Source organism: Strix aluco, chromosome 28 (genome assembly GCF_031877795.1).
Source record: "Strix aluco isolate bStrAlu1 chromosome 28, bStrAlu1.hap1, whole genome shotgun sequence".
NCBI lineage: Eukaryota > Metazoa > Chordata > Aves > Strigiformes > Strigidae > Strix > Strix aluco.
In genome coordinates this window covers 2,298,498-2,319,227 of record NC_133958.1, presented here as the reverse complement: position 1 = coordinate 2,319,227, position 20,730 = coordinate 2,298,498, and the positions used below count along the sequence as shown (strand labels likewise).

Sequence of the window (20,730 nt, the reverse complement as noted above, 5' to 3'; positions counted from 1 at the left end):
CCGATAATATTTTTCTTTCTGTGCTAATACTCATGAATCATAGTTAATACTCTGTTTCCACAACCCGGACCGAATTTGGAAGTGGAAAATTGACACATCAGAGGGTAGGAAATCTCATCCTTGGAGCGACCCAGGGCGACAGAAACCCAAGCTCATTAGCTGTATTTCACAGGTTGTTGGCCGAATCAATTCTGCAATGGGCACAGCTGAGAAAAAGAGATAATCCTGCCCGTTTGGGTTGGCTTTTTCTCCCCGTGGATATAAGCAGCTTCACGCCTGCCATGTGGAATAAATAAAGCAATACCCGTGCAAGTCATCACGCACGATAACACTTGCATCCCTTTTGGCTAGGATATAAGATAAGGGATGTTTGCCTCGTGTGTCAAAATACGTGGTATTTCTGGGTGGTGGGTTTTTAGGGTTGCTGAAGGCTCCTCACCTGCCTTTAGTTGGTTGCAGAGCAGCACCATTCGCCATATACTACATTAATGATCTATTTTCCAGGAGCAGATAAATGAAGTGATATTTCATAGAATCATTTAGGCTGGAAAGGATCATCAAGTCCACTGCTAAACCACAGATCCACTAAACCTCTATTCATTTCTGATAATAGACCCAGCCTAATTCCCAGTCTTGGAGCTGAAACACTGTTTCCCCCATATATATTCAGCGCAAGGAGGAGAACACGACAGCAGTGAAGCATTTTGGAAATGCTCTTGATGAGGAGATAAATAAGGGTGTTCCTAGCGCACACATTGCACAGTCGTGGAAACATGGGAGGTATTTGTGGTCTGCATGGAGGTGAAAATCATAATGCTGCCTCTTCTTGTAGGAAATAACATTGCAAGCTCACAGGGGACAAAAAACACACTTAGAGCATCTCTAAGAGCCTTGGCCATGAGTGTGGGTTTGCACGTCCACCTCTGGCTTGCTCTGCCACCTTGGATGAGCCGTGGAGGACTTGTCCACTCAGAGGGGTCGCAGATCTGTATGGGAGCAACCTTGGATCGGGGTTTTCCTGGTGGAGACGCAGCTTATCCCAGCAAAATTTCTTTATCCTTGTATCTTAAAACAGTTCCCCAGTGAGACTGGGCTGCACTGGAAAGTCCATGGCTGCTGGCGTGGTTTTACGGCACTCACGATCATATTAGGAAAACCATGTGGCTGAGCCTGGACGTCTCCATTATGTTTATGTTGGAATTGTCTGTGAAATGCATTAGCATTTCCATCCATCACCCAAAAGTGGGTGCTCATACCGGGAATTCATAGCAGGTTTTCCTGCAGGACGTCCTCTCTCGTACAGCAGCTTCTATAGACATGAGACTGGGGGTTGCCTTCATTTGTAGAAGTTGTTTCACACTGGTTTTCTGCTGAATTTTACCAGGAAAACTCTTGAAAAGACATTATTTTGTGATCTGTTCACCTTGAGGGGAAATCTGGTGGTGCAAGGACCACAGGGGAGGGAGCTCTGCCCCATGAGCCCCAAAACCAGACTCAGAACAGACTCTGGAAATTATATCATGAGATAGCATAAAAATGCATGTATTGATGCTGATGGAAAATCAATGCCTGAATCCTGTTGGGCTCTCAGGAGCTTGTGTGTGCAGATGTGCTGCAGCTGCTCGGACGCCTGCACACGCGTTTTCAGGGAACTGGAGCTAGCGATGAGCACAAAACTAACAAAATCACTAACAAAAATTGACTTGTCCCTTCATCTAAAAGGATGTCTTATTAATCTGGAGAGTAGGCAAGAAATTCCTGTCTGTTTAGGAGAAAATATTTCAATGCCCTACAAACGTGCATCGGATAGAACTTGACAGTAATAACCATTTTTTACACGAAATGCGGTGGGTGTAGGTGCGGCTGTGTACGTGCTTGTTAAATCCTCATTCGTCTCAGACACTCACTGCTGATGGATTTTTATTTTCCTGAGCCGGGGAGAAAAATCGACCAACATTTCTCTTAGGCAAAACAGTTAGGAAAGCCACCCATCTCCTAAATCTGCTACTTGATATATTATTCCAATATCCCCCCTGCAAGGTACCACAAATTACGTTTTGGTTTTAATCTTTTCCTTATCAATCTTATTCTCTCCAGTCATTACCTGTAATTGTCATGCACAACCACACACTCCTACCCGTGTGTGAGCCAGATTATCATGCCTCTAATAACCCAAGAAAAGTCTATTCAATAAAGCTGCTTGCAGGTCTCAGCTCAAGTTTATTAGAAAAATTACAGGCAAGACCTGGGGATTTTAGCTGCTGGGATGTGTAATTGGTCTTATGAAGACTTGTATTTAATAGATGAGTTAAGAGTTTCCGTTTGGAAATCAAGTTTCGTCTGTCACCGTTAATATTTGCAAGGCTTGAAGAGCTGCAGATTGTCTAATGAAGATGGCTTGCCTTTGCTTTGAGGGACTTCAGGGTAATTTAGCAAATAGACTGTAAAAATCAATATTTCTCTTGCTCAGTTAGTCGGCTGGGGGAGCTGAGGTGGTTTGGTTTAGGAACTGGAAATGCAGTGGGACAGGCTGCTCCAGCAGTTGGGTTTTGAGTTGAATATGCCCAAATTGGCTTCTCTTCATGGTTTTTTAGAGCTGTTTCTGCTAGAAATGTATCATATCTTACTCAGCATCTCCCACCTGGGGGCTTGGGACCCGTGTGTTTGTCCCATGGATGGTTTAGCTTCCAAAAAGTCAGTAAAGCCCTGAATTTTCAGAGGCGGTTTCAATAGAGTTGCACTTACTTTATGCACAATGAGAGAGAGAGATGAGGGTCCAGACCGGCCAGGAAATCCAACTTTTCCATTTTTGTTTTCCATTTGATGACCTTTTTCAGTTCCTCCTTTCCTGTCTTGGACTTGCCAAAATCCGTCACCCAAGGCAGGATTTGACCTTGGGTTTGTGGCAGCAAGAGATCAGCTGCTGCTGCAGATCTTTTGGCCTTTTGCAGGTGTTATATATATATATAAAAAAATATATAACCAGCATAAATATATATATAAATACTTTTATATATATATATATAAAATGTATATTTGTATCTATACTGCTATTTCCAAATGTCAGCAACAGCAAGATGTGAAAAGCAAACTCCGGCAACCTCTACCAGCTTTGCCATTTATTTTATTTGCAATTTTGTATTTTTACCCTCAAGGTCGACCCATGATGCGACTTCCCGAGCTGTGCTTGAAATGTGCCTTCCCCCTCCTCTCCAGCCCCTGATTGCTCGTGTAAATAGAGAGATTAAACGCTGGAAAATGGCAGATATGTCAGGTTTGAAGAGGGGAGCGAGTACGGCTGCGGGGAAATGGTTGGCAATCACAGAGCTATTGTGTGGATGGAGAATTGTCCTTCTCCTGGGAAGATAAATTCCCCCTCGAAGAGAGTCAGCTACTACAGTGATTTGAAGCTTGGGGCCCCTGAATAAAAGCAATCAGAATAACGCATGTGTGAAGGAGCACTTTGAGGTCTGAGCTGGTCCAAGCAGCTGGGTTTTTTTCCGATTGTGCAGAGAAAGGGGCAAAAATTGACGCAGAAAACCTCTATTACAGCGGTGCCATATAAAGCATTACTCTGCCACATCACCAGCACTCATTCATTACCCTATAGCAACCACTTAAAATCAGTTTTAAGTCAGAGGAAGTGAAAATACCAGTAAGTAGCACCTTCCCCTTGTTTTTCTTCTGCATTTGGAAGAATTGGGTGAAATAGTTTAAAAGAGAGTTAATGTTTTGTGGGTGCATCTCTTGCGCTTAAACCACTTGGATGTGTGACTCGGGCAAATTCCTCGTGGTTTCGTGGTGCTGGAAAAACTCTTGGTTGAGAGCAGAGGGTTTGCACGGGGTATCCAGCTCATCCATTCACCCCAGGGTGTGCTCACCTCCAGGCCAGCAAAAAGAAACAGTCCTTTGAATATTTGCAGTAAAGAGGCAAATTTCCAAGACCAGAGGGCTTGGAAAAGGCCTTGGGATGAACTGAAAAGCTTGGCGAGATCCCCTGAGCATGGTGGTCTCAGTGGTTGGAGGAATTTGGGGTGAATTCAGGCTGGCCTGGGTTTGCAAAGTTTGCAGCTGGTGGCTGGAGGTGGGTTCTTCTGTCCCTGCAAAATAAATGAGGGAGAACCAGATGGTTTAGGATGCAGTGAAAAAAAATGGGTATTTATGGGAAATATGGAGATTCCCTTCCAGAAAAACTTAAAGCAATTTCCAGCTGAAATGGGGTTTGACCAGTATCTCCTTTAAGCTGTTTTTTGGCTATTTCTGCCCTCTTAGAGGATGAAGAAGGGAAAGAGTTGCCCCTTCTGCTCTAGTCACAAGAGACCCTGCTGCGTGGTTTTTCCCATCGGTGAGGTGCTGCTTTTGGAGAAGCAGTTCCAGGTTTTGGGTGCAAAAGATGCAGGTTTTGGAGCTCAGGTGCATCCAACCTCCACCAAAGTGCAGCATATTACAAACCAGGGCAGCGTCGCTCGCTGGGACGGCAGCCCTCGGCTGGAAAACCTGATCAAGGGTGGAAAACCTGATCAAGAAAAGGTTCCTTCTAGTTACAGGTTTGTGTGAGAAATGAAGCTGCATTTCTGCGTTTGAACTCATCCAGGGTTATATTTGCTGCTGCGAGGGAGGTCACCAGGCGTTTTTCCACTTGCTTTTGTCTGCTTGTGGGGAAATTTTAGGTTATTTAGAGGATGCTTTGTGCAAAGCATCACTGCAAAACCCCATTTCTCTTCATGCTTCTTGGGGCTCAGGGTCTGCTGCCCCGGGAGGGGGTCAGCTCCCTACATCCGCAATGAAGAGTTTTCTCTGGATATTCCAATATCAGCAGGTTTTGATGGTGCTGCTTTAACTCTCCAAAAAACAAATTCCTGATAATTAGCAGACAAATAGAGCCTGTTGGAAAAAAGCAATTGAAGAAACTCCTTCCTGCAGAGGTTTGCTGGGGGATATATTTCTTTTTTCTTCCTAAGCTCACTGATTATAGCGCGCTCTGATTACAGGCTCTCTAAACAAAAACACCACTTTCTTCATGTTTTTTTCTGCTTAGCCACGCAGAGGGGTGGATAAACAAGGAGGGTCTGACATTTGTGCAGCAGCGAGCGTTTGGGATTGCCGGGGGGAGCTGAAAACATCCTGGACTGGGGAGCAAAGGCTTCGAGTGAAAGGAGGAGAGTCCCAGCTTTGTGCGAGGGACCGGATCAGATGCGAAAGGGCTTTGGAGCAGGCAGGTCCTGTTGTTTCCCATGGGCAGCCTTTCATTTGTGTAACGAGTATCCGCAGCCTTCTCCTGGCTGGGACAGATCTACAAACCCCCTAACACCCAAATCCACTCCAAATACAGTGAGAAAAAGCCTTGCAGGGACCCTCCAGCACTTTTTACTCAGCTCTCTGTGTCTAATTTATTCTCCTTTAAACCCGTGGTTTTCAACCCTTTATAATTATTATTATTTCATTTGCTTGAGACAGAGTAGGAAACCCCAGGGCAGCAGAAGGAGCTTTGTGCAAGAAATTGTGGCCGATCTCTTCCATTAAGTGTTGCTCACCTCTTGGCTGGGGCTTTTTAATTACCACAATGTGCTTTAAATGGGGATTTGCTTGGCCCAGGTTTGCCTCTGAGGGAGAAGAGGGGGCTGGAGCTCTGGGGGAGTTAATGATTCTTTTGCCACACTAATTATTGACACTTTCACACTGAATTTCTTGCAGTGTTCACCGTCTTCCTAGGAGCAGTTCAGGAAGGTTTTGCAAGCAGCAAAAAACATACTTTATTCTTCCCAAGTCTCATATGTTGAGCATCGCCAGCAAACTCCCAGCATGTTGCATTTCTTTCCTTGGTGCTCACCCCATTCTTTTTTAATCTCATCGCTAAATTAGCCGTTGCGTTAATAACAGCCGTTCTTGCAGTGGATTAGTGGGGCTTCACAGCTTCTGGAAAGCTCAGTAAAGGGCTGATGCTACAAAATCCTTCCCAAAATCCTCCAAGTGTGGATTATTTATCCACATCTCTGGAGTTAATTACCTTCTTCATATGAATTTTTAATAAATCAAAGATATCCCATGTTGCATTTTTCCTCCCCAAAGAGAACTGCTGGTGGTTCTCCAGCATCCCTCAAAGTGGGTGCTACCCGATGCATGATGAAAGGATGCTGGTGAGCACCCGAATAAGACTGAGGAAAGGTTTTTGCAAAGTCTGAGATGATATTAATAGCATCCAAGTGGTGTAATCTGCATTAGGAGTTTCCAGTGAATTGCCTGGTGCTCATTAAAGGATTGAGCTGATTGCATCGTTGAAATGTTTTTCCCAACTGGGGGGAAAGCAACAAGTACAGAGAGATCTTTGGAAAGAGGTGAAATTTGATTGCTTGGCCCTCAAACTCTGAAATAAGTTCGATTTGAAAGGAACCATTGCTCATGGAGCTGAATGGAGGGGGGATTGAAGAGGCAACATCCATCCCTGTTCATAAAAACCTCCTTTTCTTTGGGTTTTTGGGAACATGAGTATGTTCTAGCTGCAGTATTTGTCCTGGTCTTGAGATGGAAGCGGAGGGTGGCAGGGCTATAGCCAAGGGAAGGGTTAACAGCAGCCACAGATGGACCCAGCTGCAGGCTATAAAAGCTCAAAGGGGAAAAAAAAGGGGGTTTCTGGCAGGTCTGGGGAGCAGATTTGGTGTTCAAAGGGGCAGAGCAGGGATCTGTGGGACTTGGCGGAAGCAGGGTACCTGGGCTGTGGAGGACAGCCCACGCTGCTGCCCGGGGCTCTCGGGGACTCCCAGTCAATTATTTGCAAGGCTACCGGCTCTTTTGGGATTAAAACCAGGCTTCTTGGTTATTTAGCTTCTGAAGCATAAAGGAAATGTGTATTTTGACTCAAGGATTGGCAAACGGGTGCATGAAACCCAGATAGGGGTAATGAGCCCCAGCCGGGGTGGATGGGCAGGAGGGGCATGTTGCATGCCCCTAAAATAAAATAACATGGTTTGCATGAATAAAACAATGTCCTGGGCAGAGAGGGTTATTGCTGTATTGCTACAAGAGAAGATGCTCTGCAAAGGCTCTTCAGCTGGGCTTTGTTGTCCTCATTTTATCTGTGTAGGAGACATTGCTGACAGATTTGTTTTTTTTTTTTTTTCTTCAAAGCAACTACGAGAGCTGTTTCTATGTGGGAATAAACAATTATTTCGTTTTTCAGAGGAAGGGCTGCATGCAACTGTCTTTCAGAAAAAAAGCAAACCCTTAGAAAGGGCCACTCTGCGTGGGAGCAAACTCTGATGTGTCATTAGAAAGAAACGGTTCCTTAAAAGCATTACTTAAAGTTTCAATTTGGGGATAAAAGTAACCGGATTCATGTTTCTGTGTTCACGTGAAACTGTGGACTGCCTCCGTGGCTGGTCTTGAGGAAGGCAGAGGAGGCAGCAGGCACTTGCCAAGAGGATGAGTTAGTGGCCTCCCAGGTAGAGTGAAAGATTTATTTCACAGAATCACAGAATCATCTCGGTTGGAAAGGACCTTGAAGATCATCTAGTCCAACTGTTAACCCAGCACTGACAGATCCCAACTACACCAGATCCCTCAGCACTGGGTCAACCCGACTCTTCAACCCCTCCAGGGATGGGGACTCCACCACCTCCCTGGGCAGCCCATTCCAACGCCCAATAACCCCTTCTGGAAAGAAATGCTTCCTAATATCTAGTCTAAACCTTCCCTGGCACAACTTGAGGCCATTACCTCTTGTCCTATCACTTATTACTTGATTAAAGAGGCTCATCCCCAGCTCTCTGCAACCTCCCTTCAGGTAGTTGTAGAGGGCCATGAGGTCTCCCCTCAGCCTCCTCTTCTCCAGACTAAACCCCCCCAGTTCCCTCAGCCGCTCCCCATCAGACCTGTGCTCCAGACCCTGCACCAGCTCCGTTGCCCTTCTCTGGACACGCTCGAGTCATTCAAGGGCGTTTTTGGAGTGAGGGGACCAAAACTGAACCCACTCATCGAGGGGCGGCCTCACCAGTGCCGAGCACAGGGGTCAGATCCCTTCCCTGTCCCTGCTGGCCACGCTAGTGCTGATACAAGCCACGATGCCATTGGCCTTCTTGGCCACCTGGGCACACTGCTGGCTCATTACCAATCCCCCCCAGGTCCCTCTCTGACTGGCAGCTCTCCAGCCACTCCTCCCCAAGCCTGTAGCGCTGCTGGGGGTTGTTGTGGCCCAAGGGCAGCACCCGGCATTTGGCCTTAGTGAAACTCCCCCAGTTGGCCTCAGCCCATCGCTCCAGCCTGTCCAGGTCTCTCTGCAGAGCCTCCCTACCCTCGAGCCGATCAACAGTCCCACCCAACTGGGTGTCGTCTGCAAACTGACTGAGGGGGCACTCGATCCCCTCGTCTAGATCATCAATAAAGACACCTCTGCATCGGGTGAGTTTCACGTGTCTGCACGTTCGATCTGTTCCTGTTTACTGAGAGGGAACGACCAGTTTCCTCTCTGGCTGCCCAAAAATATGGCAAAACCGGAGGCACCATCCTGTAAACTCCTGCACATGCAAAACTGGGGGGGTTCGTGCTTTATAGGAAGAGAAATTAAATGGCACAAGTTTCTTTTCATCTTGGGGATGGGAAGCCCAGATTTTCCATCCCTTGATGACCTGTCACCACTTTTATATTCATAGGTCCAAACCCTTTTCTTGCATTGGCTTCAGTGGGGCTGACTTAGCTCCTTTGCTGGAGAAGCGGCTATAGAAATGGATAAAAGTAAAATGTTGGGGTTTTTTTTGCATGAAGGCAGAATGTACCTGCTCCCACAGGGGTTTAATGGTGACTGTAGAGCCTGGAATGAGGATAAAATTATCTCCACCCTTCACAGAGGGGGTTCAAACCCCTCCTCCTCTATTTGCTTCTACCAGGGTCTCATTATATGGGGTCTGTAGGTCTTTTAAGTGTGACCAGTAACTTTTTCTCAGCAAAAAACCCACTTGATTTCTTAAACTGGGCAGCTGTTTATGATCTGCTTGTACTATTTCAATGCTAAGTTCATCGAGAGGGCAGAAGGATTCAAGAGCAGCATCTTCAGCCTCAGCTTTCCCAGTGTCCTGCTGCAAAGTACCCAGGAATCTATTTATAGTTTATTTCTTTTCTTTTTGGCTTGTATCCTGGGTTCTCTAGAAATCATCATCCTCGTTATCGCGCTTATTATCTTGTCCTCTCCTCTAACTGAGCTGAAGTAGGAAATGGATCAGCAAGAAGTAAATATTTTCCCTTATCAGCCCCTGAGAACCGCATGGGAAACTCCTGGCGCCGGGTAGAAAGGAGGGATTTTTTTGAGATTTTCTTTTTTTTTTTTACTTTTTTCCCCTGCAGTTATGGCAGTCGGTCGCTTTCCCTGGCCATGCTGTGAGATCGCAGCAGCATTTTGCAGATGGAGGTTGCTCATATTAAATAAACATCACAGATTTCGCCGGTGCTTTCACGTTGCTCCAGGAGCTCCATCCTACCGGCTGCGTCTCCTCCTTTCCCTGCCTCGTCCTTGGCAAACGGAGCATCCCTCTCCCATCCGAAATCCCCTTGGAGTCACACTTGGGCCTGGCATGTGTGAACTTTCCATGGCCATAGGTGTCTTGAGTGCATCTGAGCTCAGGAGTGATGCTCGGCCTCTCTCCATGGCTCAAGGCTCCTTTCTTGGGCTGGCTCCTGAATAAATCCCTGCGTGGTTTATTCATGTCTCAGCCTATCCCTGACCCGTGTTCATCCTTTCTGCCTGGTGAGGACACGTTTGAACTGGAAATTGGAGGTGGCTGCACACTGCTCGTGGTCTGGAAATGAAGCAGCAGCAGGTTTACTCCCCTCTATCGGCCAGACCAACAGTTGGAAGCAGTTTCTCTGGACCAATTTGGTATTTCAGGTGGTTTTTAAGCTTCTGGGAGATGAAATGTGCCAGCAAGACATCCTAGTTGGTGTACGGAGGTGACAGAAAACCAAACACCCAGAGGACATATGGGCCTCACCTTGAGTATTGTGTCCAGTTTTGGGCACCTCAATATGAGAGAGATCTCGAGGGGCTGGAGCGAGGGCAGAGGAGGGCAACGAGGTGGGGAAGGGCCTGGAGAATAAATCCTGTGAGGAGCAACTGAAGGAGCTGGGACTGTTCAGTGTGAGGAGGAGAAGGTGAGGGGAGACCTCATCACTCTCTGCAGCTCCCTGAAAGGACGTTGTGGAGAGGTTGGTGCTGGTCTCTGCTCCCAGGGAATTAGTGACAGAACGAGAGGGAACGGCTTTAAACTGCAACAGGGGAGGTTCAGACTGGACAGGAGGGAAAAATGTTTCCCCGCCAGAGTGGTCAGAGAGTGGAATAGGCTGCCCAGGGAGGGGGTGGAGTCGCCACCCCTGGGGGTGTTTAAGGGCCGTTTGGATGAGCTGTGGGGGGATGTCGGGTAGGGGAGAACTTTGTAAGTTGGGCTGAGGGTTGGACTCGATGATCCCGAGGGGCTTTTCCAACCTGAGTGATTCTGGGATTCTGTGAAGGGATCGCTCCAGGCAACCTCTATGTAAAATGACCCTAAAGAAGGGGGTTATTCCCCAAATTGGAAGGAGACCTGTCTTTCAACCTGAGGCAGAGCGTTGTCCCTGGGTACTTTCCTTCTGCGTTAGGTTGGGCTTTGCGAGGGATTAATGATGAACAAAACGGCGCTGGAGAATTTAGAGGAGGGAAGGAGCAGCTTGGAGCTCTGGTGATCGTGGGAATGGGGGTGATTAATCTTTTTGTTGAGGTATTTGCGGGAATTAAGCAGTATAATTTATTGTGAACTTTTGGATTGATGAGCTCTTTAAAGGGAGCTGGCTGTAGCGAGTGTTAATTCAATAAGAATTGAGCAACTTTTCCCCAGTCCAGCTGTCTTAAGCAAGATGAAGGTTTTATTGGAGTTTCTCTCCATGAAATTTGGGCTTTGCTTTGTGCTTTGTGATGGTTTTGGTCCTCAGGTACCTTCCTGGTCCCTCTTCTGCAGCATTTGCCTCCTCTGGGGGACGCGGGCAGTGAAGCTCGGCCGGAGGGTCACACCGTGGAGGCACAGCCGCTCACTTGTGTGCCACCACTTCCATGCAAAAGGTGAATTTTGTCAAAAATTGGGGGGAAAACCAGCTCCTCGCCACACTGCTTTGTGAGGTTTTTTTAACTTGCTTTGTGATTTTGAACTTGCTGCAAACTTGTGGCAGCTCAAGGCAGGATTAAGTGCTGTTTAATGTGGATTTTTGCTCTTTGTTTTGCTGCTGGAGTCTTTTTAAGGAACAAAATGCTGATTTATTCAGTCTGGCAGACAGCAAGGGCTGCAATGCACTAGTTAAAAGGGACAATCATGATGATGTCAGCACTTTTGCTCCTTAAATGTGCATTACAGTTACTGGTGGTTGCTGCAATCCTTGTGAATGCAAAAAGTGACACTTTCCGCTACGCCCATGCAGCCGGTGAGGGTTTGCAGGCTCCATTCAGCCATTATTTGCTGGAAGAGGAGCTGATTTTTGCTCAGGCTACACAATTTTCGAGGCTTGTGCTGGAGACCTGGGTTTGTGGTTGCTTTTCTTACAAACCCTCTATCAATTATAAAGGAAACTGGGTTGTCTGAAGGTGAGGTTACGTATTGTGGGGTGTCCAGGGGAGCTGAGCATCACCTACGTGACTTCCCAGGTTTGCAGTTTCCCTCTTGCAAGGAATTGCAATCAGCATCTGCCGTGTCTTCCCAATTAATGCTGGCGCTTTTCCTCCATTTATAAAGACGATGAGCTAAGCTCTTTTTTGGGCTTGCTCTCTTAGAAACGGTGAGTTTTGCTACCTGCAAACCTCATCTGGTGGAGCATTTGAAAACCACATTCAGTCATCTTTTTTCTAATAGCCGGGTACAGCCGGCATCCCATGGACTTCGGCACAACACGCCCGCGTTTGTTTATAAATCAGATATTAATTCAAACCTGGATATTAAATATTAGCCTTGATTTCAGTATGCACGGAGCAGGCTGAATTGTATTGCATAAACCTTGCCTTTTATATCTTGACCGGACAACCTGTACAGCAGAAATTGAGACTAAAAGAAGGAAGTAGATCGGGGGGCAAAATCGGTGCATGGTGTGCAATCACTAGAAAGAGCAGAAAAACCATCTCTAGCAACCTGCACGAGGGGTCACTTGGGTTAAAACTCTTGATTTCTGGGAAGAGCTGCAGGGTCGGTGCTTTCAGAGGAGCCTCCCATCGGTTTGGCAAGAAGAAAGGCTCTGCGTGCCGCATCCTGCTGATTTTTTAGGCGTTTCTTGGTGCACTGGGCTGACCATGAACACAGCGGTGGTCCCCACTTGCACTTAGTCTCTGCTCACAGTGGGATTGGTAAGAGTTTGCACTTCTTCCCACTAAACAGAGAATAAAGCACTTTTTTTTTTTTTTTTTCCCCTTGGGTTTTAACTAAGGCTGAAGAACAAAATTATTTCCAAAATTGAATTTCTCTTTCTTCCTGCTTGCTGCAGCGTTGTGAGATCTAGACAAGCCCAGCTTGGTAAAACCATGAACTGCACCGCCTTGGCCTTCCTCCCAAAGCAGCCCCATTTTATAACAGTTTAGATGCACGCAGCATTTTGCATGTCATCTCTGCCTACAGGATAACAAGTGCTTGGTTAATTGTATTCCCTAATTACGGGATTCCTTGTCTAATTATACCTGGCCCATTATGAACTGATTTAGCTGGTGATGAACACGTTGCTGCGCCTCCAGTGGGGCCACGTTAGCTGGCTCTTAGCAGATAAGCACAGTGTAAAACTCATTGGTGGGTGGCTAATCACAACCCTTGCTGGTTTGGGGCAGGCAGTAACGGCGCTTTGGTTTTGCCAAGCTTGGGAAATAATTTCTGGGCATGCGGGTCCCTGCGCTACGTGACTTTGTAAAGAGGATGTTCTAATAAACCAGTGGTCAAAGTGAATATCATGGTAATAAATTACCTCTTCCCCCCCCCCCTTTTTTTTTTTTAACTTGCTTTTGGATTTTTAGCTAGTTACCATGGTAACTTTCCACCTTCCTTTTTCTGGCGAGTCTCCAAAGTCACTGGTGGAGGTAGCCTTGGGGAGACAAGTGTGAGCTGAGCAGAGCTCAGCTCTCCGGCCTCTGCAAAGTTGGATGCGATGCCCGCCGGGACCTCTCAGGTCCAAAGCATTAGGAGACTGATGGGTGTGGGCTGCGAGAACATCAGACCTTCTAGTTTAAGTCATTTGCTCCATCAGGACATTGATTTCCAGCCTAAATTTGTTCCACATCAATTTGGCAGAGGCAGGAGTTGTTGTCCCTACTCTGGGGGATGGATGATCCTCCATTGGATGCTCAGCTTGGGAACAGCGGTGTTCAACCAAGCACCCGCATCCCACACACCTGCATCTACCCAGAGATAACATTTGCTCCCACTGCATCCATTTTACTCATTGACCTGTGAGGAATTTGCCCATTTAAATTGCATCTGATTTCTTTTTTCAATCCATCCTTCCTTCCTTTCCTTCCTTCCTTCCTTCCTGCCACACTGTCTACAAGGGAGCAGATTGCTTTTCCTGTTAGGACCAAGATCTTTGGAAGAGATTTGCAGCTCCCCGGGGAGCTCGTAATGAAATGATCTGATTTCTAAGTGTTTCAAAGCAGCTCTCAGTTTCCAGGTCTCCCTTGTTGCGGTTAACCACTGACAGATGATGCAGGCTTGGAGCAGGGTTAATCCTTCCTTTTCTCTTTTCAGTTCTTCTGGGTCCTTCTGGTGATCTTCCTTACGGAGCTGCTGCTGATATTCATTGAAATCATCTTTGAAAACAAGGTGGGTGCAATCAGGAGGCCTTTGGATGCTGCGCAATGACAAACTGCAGCCCCACGTGCCATCGGGAAGGAAAACCCTCAAGTATCTATTAGCATCTGCCCTGAAAATGGCAGGTTTTCATTGTTCTTGCTCTTCTGGGGTGGCCCATCCTGCTCCAGGGCTGTGATGGATCTCCAGCACCACCCAGAGCCCCCGCTGCAGCCGCAGCTCCCTGTGCAGACTCTCCGCCAAAAACCTGTGGGTTTTTTTTTTCTTGAGGACTCATTAAACTCCTCGCCTCAATTATGTTAACTGCTGGCTTGCATTTGCTAGGACAGGTTTGAGTTATAGCTAAGCCGGAGGGATGGTAAATGCTTCCAACGGATGTCCTTTCTGGCCACTTGCCTTCTGCTGAAGAACCCCTGCCATTTTCAATTTAATCTTACCCTCACAATCGATCAAACGATTAAATAGCTAATCTCAATCTCTGTTGGCTCAATGAATGCACGAGGCAGGAGAACAACATTTGAAATACCTACTTACGGGCTCTAAAAATCGATCCCCCTTTGCACAAACAGCTTGATGCTTTCAAACCCATCAAGGTTGGGAGTTGTGTGCTTGGTGAGCCCCAAAGACAGGTTGGGGTTGGCAGTTGTGTGCTTGGTGAGCCCCAAAGACAGGTTGGGGTTGGCAGCTGTGTGCTTGGTGAGCCCCAAAGCTGAAGGGAGGCAATGAGGGAGGACGTTGCCTTTTGAGTGCTGCAGCCAACCCCAGCCAGCAGCTTCCCAGAGCTTTCCAAAACCCTCTGATCCCTGAAAAACGTGGGGCACCAGTAGAGAGATGTTCTTCTCCGAAGAAAATCACATTGCTTGAGTCCTTCCATACAGGAAATCAATATGTGCTGCCACATCGAGGCTGTATTTTTGTGAAATTCAGCATGAGATCCTCTGCTTTGCTCCACCTCTGAGCCTCAGTGATGGTGCTCAGCACCATCCTGCACTGCAGGGATGCAACAGGGAAACGCTGGTACCATCAGGAGAGAAGGGATTGCAGCCTCGTGATTAAACTCCTGGATTGAGTAGAAACCATTAGCGCCTAAATTGTCCCTTAATTTAAATTTAACGGGCAATATCAAAACCTAATTAAAAATCAAACAATGAGGGAGAGAGAAAAGAGAGATCCGACAAGCGATGAATCCACTTGACCTGAAATTGTTCAGAGGCACAAATCTGCATGTGGAACAATGGTTGTTTATTAAACTTGTTAAAAACATATTTAATTGGATTTTGTATTAAATCAGCAGGGACGAGGAACGAATTTAGCGGCCTTGAAGCTATTGAACGTTGAAATGGGCTCTGTTGATATGCAAATGGGGTTTTGGAGATTATCAGAGATAACGGGTTTGGCGTCCTTGAAGGGAAGGGAATGGAGAGGTCTCATAACCAGAACTTAATGATTTAACCCTGCGACATTTATCTCCCACCTTAAAATCAAGATTTAATTACAGAGGCTGCCTCTGGGCTGGCATCTTCTCAGAGGGCAATAGGATCATGGGGTGAGCCTGTCTGGGGGGGAGACAAGCAGAAAATGGTAAAACCTGGGCGTTGCCCATTGTGTTTGGTCTTAGCAGTGGGCAAACTGGGAATTAACGTTTTAATAAACTTCCACATGAGCAATTTCTTAAAGGTTTTTTCAGATCCCCTTGCCTGATCCCTCGCTGTCGGCAGGCTTTGTTTGCCGCTCTGACGTGCCTTCATTTCTCTTTTTTTCACGTTCTTCTCCCCGTTCCCAGTTTGCCCAACCTCTAATTTTCATGTCAGAGTGAATTATGAAAAACAACGTTTTCTTCCCCCCGCTTTCCCCTGCTTCTAACTCAGAAAAAAGTTCCTTTTTCCTTCATTAATATTTCTACTTGGTGGTTTGTCAGGAGTCAAACAGCAAACCTGCGCCAGGCTCTGCATAGGACATTTCGAGCCTCCGCTCCCGGCTCACTAATAAGCTTCCCAGGCATCTGTAGAATACATTTTCGATTCAATTAGTGTTTAATATGAAGTGCCTGATGTGTCAAAGTGTCCTCGGAGATACGGCTGGAGGAGCAGCAGGGAGAGCCCCCGCCCAGCTGCACCGTTCCCTTTCAGGGCACGACTGAATCGCTGAACGATTCGTTGGGATCAGGAGTGATTGAGGGCTCTGATGAGGTCTCTGCTCCTCATCCCACGGATAAATCACCGTGTAGCCGACAGTGTTGACTGTCACAGCCCATTTCACCTCCTCCAGCCCTCCTTAATGCAGCAGAAACCCCCCTGCCAGTGGTTAAAATCGTGTTAGTCAATGGGATTGGAGAGCTTGAGGGAGCTTTTGAAGAAATCACCCGAATAATTAAATATAATACGCAGTATACAGGAAAAATTGGGTGGGTAAAGGTGCGTGGTTCCGCTTGCATGTGCAGGAAATGGAGAGGTGCTATGTGATGCTGCTGACCCTGAGAGCTCAAAAATGATGCTGCTAAAACTGAGAGCTCAAAGATGATTAATTTTTCCCCCAAAACTAGGCTTGAGCCATCATGCGGGTCAGATTCTTGCTCCGGCAACAGCTGACAACACTTGCTGTGAAAAAACGTTCATGTTTTGGAGTATTTTCCTGGTGCCTTTTCCACGTGTGAGCGTGGTTTTGGTTTTTCTGTCCCCAGATGAATGCGGTTTTCCACTCCAACATCCAAGAGGGCATCAGACACTATTACGATGACCTTGACTTCAAGAACATCTTGGATTTCGTACAAGAAAAGGTTCGGGTTTGGAGGGAGGCAGCACTGGGGAGGTCTGGTTGTGAAGTTTTTCAGTGAGTGGTTAACTCTCTGCCTGAACCATTAGTTTTCCCTGTATTTTTAGAGTTTATTCCCATCCCTAGAGTGCCTTGCTTGATCCGTCTTGAATATCTTGATCTTTCTTGCTTTGCACTGCTCTTTTTGCACAGTTTTGCGTTGTGCTGCTCTCCCAGCCCACCCCGCTGGTGTTTTCAGTGAGTTATTCTGCAAAGAGCATCTTCTGCTCCACACCATCGCGTGGCCCATACCAGGATATTTATAATTCCCAATCTCGATGGGAAACGGGTGCCTAACACCTGAAAGCTTTTTGATAGCTACCCCAACCTGCAGAGAGATGGAGGAATAAAATAACGCGCTAAAGCTGCTTCAGGGCTGCAATGACCTTTCGATAAGCCACCTTAGGTACGTCTCTTCACTCAAGGTGTCATCAGTAGCTGGCCAAGCCCTTGACTCAGTGGGAGAATTGCAGATAAGGAGTTTTCACGCAGTAACTGGAAGCAGAGAAGAGCTCCAGCTGCTCTGTGGGCAGCACTGGGGGCAAGCTGCTCCTGGGACTGTCGAGAGCTGTGTCCAGTCCAATACCGGGGCTTGGCATAGCCTGCTTTAATTTTTTAGGTGTGTGGTTATATATTTTGTCTCATATCTAATGCTTAGAGTCTGCCAGGAGTTGGCAGGATCCATCCCCTATCCTCAAGCCAACCTACAGGTTGATAAAACCATCCTCGCAACTCTTACGTTTTTTTAACCAAACTTATGATACACTGCTGCTCTTGCCTTATATGCACCACGTAGTTTGTTTGAGGTACGAAATATTAAATTAAGTATTAAATTAAAGTGCCCCAGCTAGATGTGTTTCCCTTTTGTCTCTCGAAACCCAAGGTAGCCGCACTTCAGCAAAGCAACGATGCATCCCGCCAAGTCCATCGAAAAGCCAAGTGAAGTCAGGATTTGAAGTTATTATCCACACCATTAAGCGTGTGGCCAGGCTGGAGAAGCTTGGTTGGCCCTAATGTATCGTTTGTTTTTCCAGCACTGGCAAGAAGCCATTCCTAGGGATTTGGGGGATGTCGGTTTGCTCATGTTTTGAGTTGAGGATATTTAGTTTACCCGTTATTTGTGTTATTGTGGGAGGGAAGCACTTGGCTGAAAGCGTTTGGTGAATGAAAAATAAAAGTGGAAAAAACCAAAAACTTGAGATCTAGGAGAGAAATCACAGTGATGTTACATCTCCTGGGTTGGTTTTGGAGAGGAGAGCCAGGCTTTGCCGGCAAAGCTGCTTTCAGATGAACTTTGAATGTTCCTACCTCAGCCTGATTTCTCTCCTTTCATTATGGGTTGAAGCATCATAAATATGTGAATCTTATCTCTCGCTTTGAAGAAAAGGAGACTCTGAAGCTCCTTCTTCTTTGATGTAGCTGGAATTTAAGGCTGGTGGTGCCCTCCACGCTCCCCTCTCTTGGCTTAAATACCTGCTTTTGACTCTTGGAGCCATCGTTACTCAGCCGAGCACATTAAGACTGGGAGCTCTCTGAAGGTCTCAAGACACGATTGATTCTGAGAAAGATCTGAATCTTTTTCAAGTTTTACTCCAACCTCTGTAAGAGGATGCTATAATTCAGACCTCTCTGTATGAATGATAAATGGATGCTGCCGCGAGCGGTCGGAAGGACCATGTTCGAGTCTTCCTCAACGAGCCTTGGCAAGGAGGTTAGACCACAAATCTTCAGATAAAGCCGATGTGTTTGCAGGAAGGTTTCTGTATCTCAAAACAAGCCAGTATCAGGCACTTATCATATAATCTCACACCATTTTTACAACATTTTTTCCATCTACTTCTTCACTTGACTGTTTGTTAAAAGCTTTCAGGGGTAGATCTTAATCTCAAAGTCTCTCTCTGTACTAAAAAGTTGTGGCCACTTTTAGTGTTACTGATAAGTCTTTAACATCTGCACATTTTATCTTGCAGTGAGGGAAGGAGCTGTGCAAGAACGTGCAGCTCATTGCTGTGAGCTTTTATATTAGCGTAGGATTTCCAAACCAGGAGAGGCAGCAATGTCAGCGATTGAAATGCAGAGTTGCTTCGTCCTGAGGGTAGGACCGGGGAGAAGCAATGCAATGGAAGAACTGCTTTGAAGAGAAGGGAAATTAATTTTACAGGACCTGAGCCAGCCCGGTTCACTTTGGGAGGATGAAAACTTGCAGTCAGTCTGGAAGGATTGCACCCAGACCTGCTTTTTTGATAAAACACAAGCTCAGAGCAGCCTGTTATCATCACTTAGTGGTTATTTTTGCCATTTTCCTTTTTAAAAACCTTCCCTATGCATAGGCTAGCTGGCACACAGCTTATTTTAGGTCAGGCAAAACCACACTACGCTCCTTAGGATTTGAATTTTGCCTAAACCCTCTCTCAAGAGATGCTTTAAACTAGAGCCAACTGCCTTCACACCCTTAAACCAGTAACACACAGTAAAAATAACAAATAATTGTGGTCTGAAGTGCCAGACATTAATATTTTACATTAGCAGGATATTGGTGCAAATAATGTGGTTTTACCGGTTGACACCTACTCAGTCTGGCTGCCTGTGAGCAGGTAGATAATGGAAATAAATTGCCCTAAAGAAAATAATACTTACCTGTTTTTATCACTCTTTTTTGCTGAACTACTGCCCTTTGCAGCCCCTGAATGCGAGGCTGGAGACAACAATGACTCAAAAGCCCAGGTTTGCCCCGAGTCAGTAGCTGCAGCTATCTGCCGCTCCTCACTTTATCTTTTTTTAATGGTTTGCTGAGTACAGATGGAAGAGGAGAGTTCAAACCACTTTGCTGAGCACAGGATTTGAATTTCAAAGAGCTACCGGGGCTGCGGTTCTTGCTCAAACCCAAGTGACTCCAAACTCGAAGTAAGGCTTGGAGGGATGAGCTGTTGTGCTTGCAAACCTCCTCCTTTCTTCTTGGGGAAGATTAAAGGCAGCTTTCACCAGCGTGGCTCGTTCGAGCGTGTTGCTTTGAGAGTGATGGTTTCAGCTGTAACGAGCCCGCATCTCGTGGGTGGTGGTGGTGGTCCTCCACACGGAGAGTTCCTCAAATGTGACCTGTGAGGTTCTTTCTGTGGGATCTCTTTGGTTTTTCTGCTTGTTAGGCTTCTCTGAGCTCCAGGAGCCTGCCTGAAAGTAAAACCCACACCAAAGTCTGTCTCAGCTTCTGAGAAATCAATCCAGGCACAACAGTAGTTAGGGCTAAACCTCTCTTTGCAGAGAAGAAAACACCCCGGTGAGGCTTCCTGGCAGCTAGTAACCCTTGTTATAAGGATTTTGTACCGATTTTTGCACAGTTAGAAAAGCAAATGGAAAAAACTTTCTTTGCAGCATGAGGATATCAAATGGGTAGCAATAGCCAATATCCCTTTAGGTGTTTTTCTCCCTCTCTTTCTAGGCAACTTTTGCAAGCTGCTTTCCCCCGCTGATAGGGGTAGGATTAAAAGCAATAGAGGAATTAAAGGTAGGAAGCTAGAAAATAGTTGTAAATCTGTGGGTTGGCTGCTCCTGGCCATATCTGCCTATTTTGGCGTGGAAGGAGGCCAGGAGGACCCCAAGAGCTGGTGGCTTTTCCTACTCCTGTTGGCCAAGTATTGCCACCAACCCATCGGCGGGAGGGGGAGCAGATGCTCACGGGGCTAAACCTCTCCCAAAAACTGCTCCTTGAAGAGTGCGGTGGTTAAAGAAATGGGGAAAACCTGTTTTTTTCTGTCTTATCACTTCAGGCTTTTCTTTCCAGGGGAAAAGTGTAAAGATTCAGGCTTGTTTACCAAGAGAAGGGATGACTCGGTATATAATAAGCCCACTTTTATTCTGCAGAGAACACAAAATTACTTTCATTAAACTTTTTTTTTTTATTTCATTGTGTGAACAGAAGAAAAAAGAAGCTTCTTTCCTTTGTAGCTGTAGCATTTGATCTCTAATTTAACTTGACGGGGAGAGAAATCCCTGTTAGACTGCAGAACCTTATTAGCATTTTGTCGAATGGCACCAACTAGCCGAGCTGCCTCCGAGAGCCAAGAAATACATTCATTCAAGGCGCTGAAAGAGTCATCTCTCCTGCCGTGCCCCAGGAATAAGATGGATTAGTCAC

General features: G+C 46.4%; 2 protein-coding genes across 2 annotated transcripts in view; both read left to right on the top strand.

Annotated features, from left to right (window-relative positions):
* Positions 1-20,730, top strand: part of MOB1A (MOB kinase activator 1A) — a 160,192-nt gene that overhangs the window by 72,577 nt on the left and 66,885 nt on the right. The window lies entirely within an intron of this gene.
* The window catches only part of LOC141916014 (tetraspanin-15-like), a 45,741-nt gene that overhangs the window by 9,043 nt on the left and 15,968 nt on the right, over positions 1-20,730 (top strand). The window contains exons 3-4 of the mRNA XM_074808041.1: positions 13,725-13,799; positions 16,468-16,563. Coding sequence (XP_074664142.1) covers positions 13,725-13,799; positions 16,468-16,563 — 171 coding nt within the window. The remainder of the gene's footprint in view (positions 1-13,724; positions 13,800-16,467; positions 16,564-20,730) is intronic.